General features: G+C 41.3%; 1 protein-coding gene across 3 annotated transcripts in view; it reads left to right on the top strand.

Annotated features, from left to right (window-relative positions):
* Window positions 1-5,905, top strand: part of RIC8B (RIC8 guanine nucleotide exchange factor B) — a 33,001-nt gene extending 27,096 nt beyond the window's left edge. For all 3 annotated transcript variants that reach the window (XM_066549921.1, XM_066549920.1, XM_066549919.1), the window contains one exon: window positions 4,820-5,905. In XM_066549921.1, coding sequence (XP_066406018.1) covers window positions 4,820-4,931 — 112 coding nt within the window. In that variant the 3' untranslated portion in view covers window positions 4,932-5,905. The remainder of the gene's footprint in view (window positions 1-4,819) is intronic.
* The last annotated feature ends 4,965 nt before the right edge of the window (window positions 5,906-10,870 follow it).

Below are 10,870 nucleotides of genomic sequence, written 5' to 3' on the forward strand. Positions count from 1 at the left end.
CCTTTGAGGCAGAGGGCTTGTGGCAGGTTTCCTGCTTCTGCTTTTCTCTCTTGTCATCATAGGAGGGGAAATGTGCCATGGACGGGTTCAGTTTGGTGCAGTGCTTTGCTTACAGAGGGGAGGAAGTTGGAACAAGAACAAACAACTTCTTCTCCTCTTGAGCAAGTTTATATAATTTAATGTAACCTGAACAGGAGCTTAGAGTAAGCTTGTGGGATGTACAGCAAAACAGGTTTACTTAGTTTACTGATATTGTCCCAGCAGTGGAAGCTAAGCTTTAAAGAACTGCCACACTTTTATTGAAGAAAAGTATGAAAAAAAGTTGAAGGACTAACAAACTTGTCAACTTCCTTCCCTGACTGATTATAATAATTAGGCCAGTTTGTCACTGGGGCTCTTCAGATTTGACTTTGACTGGCTGAATATGAGAACTCACAAAACAAATTTTCCAAGCAGTACTACTTCTGTGAAATTATAGCCTTCATTAACGGCTGCTGAATGTTTGCACTGTACCCTTTCTAAACGGTTTATTGAAGCTATAAGTACAAAGGAACATCTTTTTCCTAGTTCTGTAGTATGCTTTTCAGGTTTGTTTTTATTTTCAGCATTGGCACTGAAAAATAGAAACTTTCTGAGATCATGTAAAACTGATTGATGCTTTTGGTCATTTCAGGTCATACTTCCCAAGCTTTTCTACTCTTTTAGGTTATTGGTGTTTGGGCCTGTTTATGAGGTAATTGATCATCAACAAGGCTAAATTAAAATGAATCACCCAGTTTTGATTTCTCAAAATACTTGTAAGATAAACTGAATATCGTTATGAACCCATTTCCCCTGTGCCAGTATTTTAACATAGAGTTGGATTCTGCAAAGGCTTTTATAGAAATTAGTATTTAGATCAAATTTGGCTGAGTGAGATTACTTTTTTAAAATCATCAAATATATACAAATTGTAAGTATAAATGAACATGAGAAATCTCAGTTACTGCATTTCTTGGGAGATGTATATACTACTTAGGCTGATGCTGGATGCCTGAACTTGGCCTTGATATAACTCTGTGGGCTTTGTCTTCAGTAGTGTCTTGTTGGTTCTTTGAGAACTGTTTGTTGACTGTAAATCGGTGTCCTCTGCACATGATGCACATCTTTCAGCTTTGAAAAACTCCACAGATCTGCAAGGATTTAATTCAACCTTCCATTTTTTTTTTGCAGAACATCTAGTTAGCCACCTTAAGTCAGTGTCGTGTGATATTCTGCCATATAATAGATTATTGGAGTTACTCCGTGTTAATTAAATGTCTGGAAAAAATGCTAACATTTTTTCTATTATGAATGGTAGGTAGAATTGTATATTAATTGACTAATTTAGAATGTCAGGATGCTTTTCCCAAGCCAACCTTGTATTAATAGCAAGAATCCTTTTGCTGATAAAATGGTCTCCCAATTATCACAGCTTGGGTTTTGTTGTACGTTGAACAGAAGTCAACAAAACAAGTAAGAGAACCTGTCTAAATAAGGTACCATACTCATTAAAAACACAAAATTAATCATAGGATCAATGAAGAAGGCAATGCTACATTGAGTTTGTTTTTTTTCTTCCCCTTTCTAATCATAGAGCAAAATAATGTTCCCTGAAAGGATCAGAACTATTTTGTGGCACTCAATTATAAGGAGGTGAATAGGTCCCCAAGACGCTGTTTTATCAAAGGGGCAGGCTGGTGTTTACATGATGGCTGTTTGATTACAGACACCGTCATTAATTCTGTGTGGCAGTGCTGCCCTGCAGCACAGACAGCAGGCAGGAGAGAGTCACCCTTCAAAACAAGGCAATGATTTTTGAGTCATTATCAAGCTAAATGCAAGCAGGAAGGCTGAACTTGTATGGATATTTTTGAAGGGACTCTTGGGAGATCTGCAAGTGGAAGAAGAGAATGCATTTTACTAACTGTTTAATTATGGTGTATTCCTAAGTACACTTGAATAGAATGCTTTATTTACATTAGAAAAATGAGTGTTACAAGATGCATTTGAGTACGTGGAAGGTCACCTAAGGATGTTCAAACATGTATAAATACACACATTGTGTGCTTGTATGGAACTTCAGAATATGGAAGAATGATATGATATTGAAGAATTCCCACTGCCACCTACTGGGCTGAGGCCAGCAATATTCTGCACTATGGATGTGCTATAAACATCCAGTTTCTGGACAGTGACCTGTTTTCTGAGGCTCTGCCTGTCGGTTCCTGGCACTTCCTTTCCCACCTTGTCTTTCTCTCCCTGTGGACAGTGAGCAGCACATCCTCAGGTAGCCCAGGGTGTCAAAGCATAGTTGAGGTCTAGATTGTGGTTAGAAACAAAATAGGCTGATCTTTGTTTCTCCTCCTTCTTCCTTTGGTGGCTTGGCATATTTCTGTCTTCACACAGTTCAGTTTTACTGGGTAGCACTTGCCTGAGGAAGGATGTGTGGAATTCAGCCTCCTAATGCAGAGAACAGCAAACCCCTACCAGGCCTCTCCCATCCTGCAAAGCAGGAAGCTCCGGGAGGAACAGAAAGGTACTTGATAAGCATCCTTGTTACTCCGTGCAATGTGAGCTCAGCCTGGCTCCCATGGTTAAAGCCTAAAGCTAAAGCAGGATGTGAAAGTGAGGCTGGAAAAGAAAGAGCTTTGCTTTTATAATTGACAAAGAATGCGATAGGACTTCTTGACAATATTTAGAGTCCTAAGCATTGTTGGGAGGAGCAGGAGGTCCCTGCATAAAGGGACCATGGGATCCTTGTTTTCTTGTGTTTCTCCTCTCTTTTTCATGAACAAATTGTTATCCTTTATAAGCCATTATAATTCATTTATTACCAAAAATAAATGGTAAATTACTAGAAAATTAGGTGATTTCTTGACTTCTGGCTGCAGTATTAAATGTTAGAACTTAAGAGTACGCTTTGGGATTTTTAAAACAAAAATCTAGGAGCCTTTCAGCTTTATTAAAGGGCAAGCAATGTTGATTCTTTTCTTCCTGGCTACATTTTTGCATTTTAGATGTTACTTGTTTTGTATGATGTTTTAAGTTTGAAAACCAAAAAGACCTTAGATTTATAGGATTCTTTCTCAGGGGGGAAAAAAGTCTTAGCTATTATACACAACTCCAAAGCATTCCTCTGTTTTGCCTTTGGGGTACCCCTACAGCAGACAGGGTTCTGGTCCTCTTTGGACACAAGATTTGGAGTCTACATGTTTTGAGCCCATTTGAATCTGATTTCAAGGGCTCAGAGGTGTCTTTTCCATACATCTTCAAGAGATTCTCTGACTGCTGTCACTTGGGCAGAATCTGCACACTATGGCTTGCATTGCCAGAAGGGAGGGGACTTGCTGGCAATCCTGAAGTAATGGCAAACTCTCTCCAGTCTCTTTAAAGATGGATCCTCCTCTTCCACCCACGCTGAGGGAGAGCCTCCCCTGGGCTCTTTTGATCTGGTCTTGCAAACTTCCTTCCCTGGACTCAGGCTTCCCACCAGACCTCGTCAGCCAAGCCACAGCAATAGTTTATCATGTGAGATTTATGGGTTTATCACTGTAGGATCTGATTGTCACATCTGCACAAACAGCTGAATTTATCTTGCTGTTTAATCACATCTTTTTGAGATGTGATTTAACTGCATCTTGACTGTACAGTGTCTGGCGTATGCATGCTATGTAACACAGATGTTGCCTTTCTTACTGTTCCTGTGGGTGCATCAAGGTTGGATTGATTGCCAGCTGTGTTCAAGGAATTGTTGTCCCTTTTTTCAGCCAAGGTAGTAGTGCAGACCAGGCAGAGAGCTGGTGAGATGGCTTTGCTTCCCCACCGAGTGATGCAGTTTTATTGTCCATGGCTTGGGAGGATGGTAGATGTATGTTAAATTGACAGTTTTACTGGGCTGCCTTTCAACCAAGGGGTAAATTAACATCAAACCTCTGCTCCTTTATTTAAGGCGATTCCTGAATATTTAGAGGTATTTTCCCTTTTTTTTCAGCATAAAATCAAAATGTTATCTTTGCCCTTACAGCTTTTGCCATAATCCACATATAAACGAGGTGATAAAAAGTAAGGATAAAATAAATCTTTGCTAATACTTTTTGATTGGCTTAATCAATAATTAATCATCTCTTAGATGAGGCTGTAGCTTTTGGAGTAGATATAATTGGATTAACCGCTGAGCAGCCTTTGGAGCTCTGAAGAGATTAAAATGGCTGTAAATCCTGTAATTAAACTGCCACAAACAAAAGCAATAGTTTTAGAATCAGTCAGTTATTTTTAAATGAATCAGCAAGTCCTTAACACACCCCTAGTAGTGGTGTAGGCAGAGTCTGTTCTCGTAACTGACTTATTTCCTTCAACAAGATGAATATGTATCAAATCATTGCTTTAATTGCTTGGGTATATGTTAGCCAGAATGGCAGGTGGAATTTTAGGAAGAACTGGCTGCTAGAGAACTCTCAGAAGAAAAGCTAGTTTGTGTATCCAAAACAGTGAACCTGCTCCTTGTCTTGAGCCTATTAGGCACTGACTTTTCATGGTGCCTATTAGGCACTGTCTTTTCATGGCTAAGTAGGTTTGGCCTACATGAATGAAGTCTTTATCTGTCCTGCTCTTCCCCTCCCACCTATTTGGGAAGGTTTTTTGTGCCTTTTTCTTCAAAACAGACAGCTTTAGCAGGAATAACTTCCTTTTAGAGGCTCATTATGTACAAAAGCATATACTGTATGTGACTGTATTATACACATGGGAATTGATATGTGTGCACATGCTAATATGGATTCTTTCTTTCAATCCCTCACAGAGATGAGCTCATAAAGCCAATGGGAGTGCGGCCGGATGGGACAATGGCTCCTTTGGAGGAAGCAGTCAGTCAGTACCATACCAGCAAGCAAGAGAGCTCAGATTCAGACTAAGGCATCACCTGCTTTACTCTCAATTCTCCTCTAATCCACACTTCTCCTTAGAGCCACATCTTTTATCCTCACATTAGCCAGCATCACTTTAATTGTTCTATTATTGGCATATTTAAATGATGGGTCCTGTGCTGTAATTTCTGATTTTTAATATGTCTGTTTAGAGAACATATCAATTAATTAGTTTATGATCTTTATTAATTTAAAATTAAATGTATTTCAAAAGGATAAAAAGTGAAAGCCTACAGTGTAAAATAAAGTCCACTTTCATTTTCCAGAATCTTGTTTTCTGAACTCTGTAGATTTTCCCATTCTTGATAACCTTTTGTATTGTCTTGCCAGTCTTCCTCTTTATATAATTGTATTAATGAAATGTGTTTACTTAATGGCATTAGGAGCAGAGGGTGTTTAGACTTAGAAGTCTGATTGACCTTGTGAGGCTGCTTTAGCTGGCATTGAGCAGCGATTTCAAAGCTCCCCTTTTTGAAGTGCCCTGGGGTTTCTTACTGCTACAAACTTTTCCAGTTAAGCTGCTGCTTAAGATTTTAACAATGTGTCAGTGACAGACTGCTTCTAAAACTGCCTTTAAATTGGGAAACAAGATGATGGATTTTGTATGTCTTCCTTCCCTCCCTGGTTAAGACCACACAAATATACCTCCTCCTCCCCTCTTTGGTTAAGTAAAAACATCCGTATCAAAAATGGCGTTCAAGAATTGCACTTAAATGATGCCATGAATGGGAGGGGACTGGAGTGCGTGTGCCAGTGTTTCACTGCATTGGGGCCTACTTTTGGAGATCAACTTCTATGCCTCACTTGAAGGGAAGTCAAACTAATCAACAAAGAAATATTTCCTCTAAGAGAGAACTTGGGAAGCAATGGAATAGAGAATGGGAGGGTGGAAAGGAAAAGAAAGCGTCACTTTTAATTCTGTACTCTTTAAAAACAAAGATTAAAGTTTTAGGCGTGCTGCACTGCTGTTGTTGCCTCTTTGCCTGCTTGGTTTTTTTCTGTGTTTCTCCCAGCATGAATTACATGAAGAATAATCCATGCCCTAGTTTTGAATTGCTTATTTTGTGCAGCTTAAACATGCCATTCACTGGAAGTGTTTCAGAGGTTGGTGTTGGTTCTCCAGGTTTTGTTTCTTATGACTTGACACTGGTTCTCTGAACTAAGGAAGTTGATGTTCAAAGACACTGTAAGGGGAATTTGGTATGAAATTGTGCTATGGTTGCTTACGTGAGGAACTTCTACAGATGATCTTAGTCTTCCAAAAGAACTGAAAAGAAAAAAATAAAGCACTGCTGTCCTCTCAGTGGTTCAGTTTGTGTTTCCAAAGGACTCAGCCCAGCCACAGCAATGTTTTTCTTGATACATATGTAGTATGTTATGTCATACCTCTTCTTTATGACTCCAAAAATGGAAGGGACCAATTGTCCAAGAGCAAGAAATGTGCTTGGCTGCATCTAAGCCGGGTCTCAGAAATATAATTCTGGCTTTAGCATCATGCACTGACTGCTCTGAGGCCAGCACAGATAAGTATTGTGTGCCCTACAGGTGCAAAGAATTTGTGATCCCTCCCCAAGGGGCAAAACTTCCCTGACCCTGTTAATAAGGAACTGTCTTTGTGTCAGCTGGGGAGGGAGTTGTTTCAGTCGTGGGCTTCTTCCTGTTGAGCACTAAGTACAGAGCATGAAAAAGAGCAAAATCTTAATTGCTGCTTTACCAGCTGTAGAATATGCTCCTACAATTAGCTGGCTAAAGAGATTATTAAAACAATAATGGCTCCAGAGACCTTGTTATAAGCAGTATAGCATGAGGCTCTTGTGCTCTGCCTCCTGTCATTTGCCACAGGGCAGCAACATTTGCAATAAATAGTTCTGTTTACTTTATCTTGGAAAACAGATACTTGTAGAAGGTTCTACAGACATGGATGCTGCTTCGATTAAAAAGAAAAAAGTGAAGACCAAGCATAGGCCTGAATCCTCCAGCTCAAGAGTGGCTGTCATAGCTGGGTTGCCTGTAGTGCAGGTAAATGTAGATAAATGAGCAACTTGCACTAGTGCAAGATAGCTCTTGTTCCAAGGGGGTAGTTTGTGAAAAGGCTGCTGCAGACTTTTTGGCTTATCTTTGCAACGTAACATAGGTCCAACCTTACCTGCACTGGCTGGAGATCTGTGAATATCTTGATATCAAGGTCCTTCAAATCACCAATGCCTCTGCTTCCTTTTGTGCTTGCTGGTGTTTTCAGAGTAACATGGTTGGATTTCTCTTGGATGGGAGTCTGGAGAAAAGTGAGGTTAAAAAAAGGAAGTACCTGGAATTTTTTATGTACTGTGAAATATTGCTCCTGAATTTATTTTCAAAGTTGAACCTCCAAAACTGGAAGCTTGGGCAGCTGAGTCTTGCTTAAACTGGCAAACTGGGCAGTGGCAGGAAGGATCTCTAAGTGAAATGTCTCATTTTACTCCCTTCTGAGTAAAATGTCAGTAGGATTTCTAGTGGTGACCATAAAGGTGTTACCCAGTGGGTTTTGAGGACGTGTACCTTTCACTCCCAAAGAGTCTTCCACAGTCAGTCCCAGACCCAAAATCTTGTGTTTCAGTCTTTACTTTGGCATCAATAGTCCAAAGCAACACAGTTCTCATTAAAGCTCATCAATGATTTGGAAGCTTTGCTTCTCTTTGTTTCCCATTAGAGTTATGAAACAAAAGATGATGGGAAATTGCTGAAATTTGTCAAAATGCTTTGTTCTTTTGTAAAATAATACAGACATATTTGTTAAGATGTTTGTGAAAACTTCCTGGCAGGTATTCCCAAATGCTAATTGAAATTTCATGTGCCCCAAAAGTGGTTTTCAGGAAAAAGGGACGTTTACAATCTGTTAAAAATGCTGTGATACAATTACCACAGAACTTTAAATAAATTTGCCAAAGAGGAAAACCACATTAGCTTTGATGTTTTGAGTGTCCAACATTGCTCTATGTGTGTGTGATTTTTTTTACTCTGTATCTTGAGTTTTTCCAAGTACCTGAAAATCTGCAAAGGTTTTAAAAAAACCCAACCAAAAAAAACCCCAAAAAACACAAAAACAACAAAACCAAAGAGAACAGGGCAATAGCATATTTTTCTTATAGTTCTTCAAATTGTAAATTTCCCCTACCTGGGTGAAAAATCAGTTGTCAAAGGTGGCTTTAAGGAAGAGAATCTTACAATGAAGCTGTAGCATTAGTGGGTTGCTAAGTGCCCTAGTCAGAAAGAGGAAAGTAAGCCCCAAAGTACACAAGATCCCAAATCTCCTGAAGGAGCATTCCACAACATTGTACTTCAACTTATTACCACAAAACAGCTAATAAAATCCTGTGCTTTAATAAGGCTGGCTGTAAAAAGACTCTTCCACTGTTCAAACAGTTGAGAGCCAGACTTTGCTGGTCTTTGAGCAGCAAGTTAAACAGCTGCCAAGGTCAGATCCTTTTCTGGTCAAGCATGGGCAAGCAGTGATTTAGAAGTACTGCAAAGATGTGGCTCACTTTTAGACAGAAAAAAAAAGTACCTATTTAATTCTACAAATGAAAATTCTTCTTGCATTAACACCTTAGTTACTTGCATGGATCTGGCCCTTTTGGAAAGTGTCCGGGACCATTTGTTCGCCGCACAAAAGCTTTTGCTCGTCCTGAGGTTGTTTCTCTCCAAAATACATGTCAATCTGGTGATGCAATATTTAGACCGGGAATTTTGGGGCAAATCAATGTCCTTTTGGCTTTTCCATGTATTCTCCAGCTGTGCCTGGAAAGCAGCTCCCTCATCACTGGAGGAAGAGTATGGGAGGGAGGGCTGGAAGTCCTTCCCGAGTGGTGCCAGCCTGGGGTGAGCCGGACCTGGGAGCCCATCCCAGCTTCCCCTGCTGCCGGAGGGAAGCAGGGCGGGCATGAGGCTGCCGGGAGGCCCAGGTGGGTATGAGGTGAAGGAAAATGTGGTGACTGTAGTAAAGCTGAGTGTTTTTCAGGGCTCCTCCTCTCACCACAGCAATGCAGGTGAGTCCTATTAATCCTCTGCTTTTCCCTGTTGCTGTGGAAGTCTGTGCCTGCCGGAGGTTATTGCCCTCGGTTCAGGCCTCAGCGGCTTTGTGGGTGTTGCAGTCATTCCCTCACTGGGAGGTGCCCGTGCTGCTGTGCCTTGCTGCACTCCCTGAGAGCAAGCCTCTCTTCCTGGCTCTGTGTGAGTGAGGAGGAGGGGGTACCGCAGGAACGGACCAAACTAATTTCTTGGGAAGGAGGTAGGAGCAGACCTGTCTTCTCTGTGCAGCATTGGAGCCACTTTCAATTCTGCTGTGAGACAGCTCTGAGGGCTAGGCTGACCTGCAGCTGCTGCCACACAGTGGTCTCTGGCCAGGCTTGAGGACAGCAGATGCAGTCTGTCAGGTAGGGAAAAAACCCCAAACCCCAAATCTGACCATTGCCACAAGCAGTTCTACAGCACCACGCTGACAGCATGAGGGTCAGCTCATCCCTCTGTCCTGGCTGGGAGCAACAGGGTCCAACAGGACCAGGTAAGTTCCTCGAGCATCCCGGCTTTCTCCAGAGCAGGCGAGAGCACAGATCACTGAGCTGCTGATGTGCCTGGGAATCAATCCCTCTGTCAGCATGCCAATCTCTGTGGGGTACCTAGGCAGGCTTTTAGAGGTTGGTGGGGAAGGAATTATTCAGACCACCCATCTTAGCTGGCTAAATTACCCGGGTAGTCTCTTCTAACTCCTTTTCCAGTCACGGATGAGAGAGAGGACAATTCAGAGTAAGGATCATTTGGGTGCACTGAATGACCCTCTGCAGGAGCTTTGCTTTCCCTCCCTCGACTACAGAGGGAGCCTGGGGAGACCAGCTGGTTACATTTAACTGCTAAATTGGTTGCCAAAAGATGGGTGGTGAGAATTCTTTCCAGTTTCCCCTTTACCATGGACCACACTCTTCCCACAGCAGGATGCTCGCTTGTGCTCTCCTGCAAATTTGGAGATTGCTTAGTGCAGTGGGATACAGGCCCCCAGGAGCCACCACAAGACAAAGGGTGTATCACATCTCTTGGCAGGTACTGTATAAGGCTGTGTGCAGGATTTCATGGGCTTCCTGCTTAAACAGGTTCTTTAAAGCAGCTTTGCTTTTGGGAGCCTGTTTAACAACTTGCCTTGGTATAAGCCAAGTTTTACATACATTCTGAAATTTGAAAATCAAAGTGAAACCTCTGGCAAAAAATGTAACTAGAGAGGGAAAGATAACAGAAAAGACTTCTAAGTTCACTCCAGATGTAACAAATGGAGAGGAAGGTGCAGTCATTCATAATAAACCCTGCTGAGATTGCCCCTTCCTCTTTGCCTGATAAACCCATTATAAATTGAAAGAAAAGCAGCCAAGATCGTCAGGCTTTGGGACATCCATTAGCTTTCTTTTACGTTTTAGAGCTTGTAACAGATGCTGACTGTGGGTGTTAGTCCTTGTCTAACCAAAAAGCCCGATTCTTCATTCCAGAAACTTAAAATATAAGTTTCTGCCAACAAGAATTCAAACCTAAACCTAAACCAGCAGGATTCTAAGGCTTCATGATTATTTTATGCTCAAGAAGGGAGCTTGCCTGGTAAATCCCAGTGCTGTGGCACATCACACTTCCAAAGGCATTAGAAAAAAACAGTAGTTTATTAGTGGGATTTTTTTCCTTTTTGAGAAGAGACTAGTGACTCTCTGGATTCCCTCCTGTTTTCTCAGTCCCCAAATGTTCATAACACCCTGTTGGGGAGGAATAATTTCCATCTAAGTTGTAAAACACACTTATAAGTAGATGGGAAAAGCATGAACAGTGCTGTAAAGAAAACAAAACCGCTAGGAACAAGATCTTATTTTGCATGCTTCTCACTGTTGTATTTTTGTCTCAATTAGCATATTTTAAAGACA

Source organism: Molothrus aeneus, chromosome 5 (assembly GCF_037042795.1).
Source record: "Molothrus aeneus isolate 106 chromosome 5, BPBGC_Maene_1.0, whole genome shotgun sequence".
Lineage (NCBI taxonomy): Eukaryota > Metazoa > Chordata > Aves > Passeriformes > Icteridae > Molothrus > Molothrus aeneus.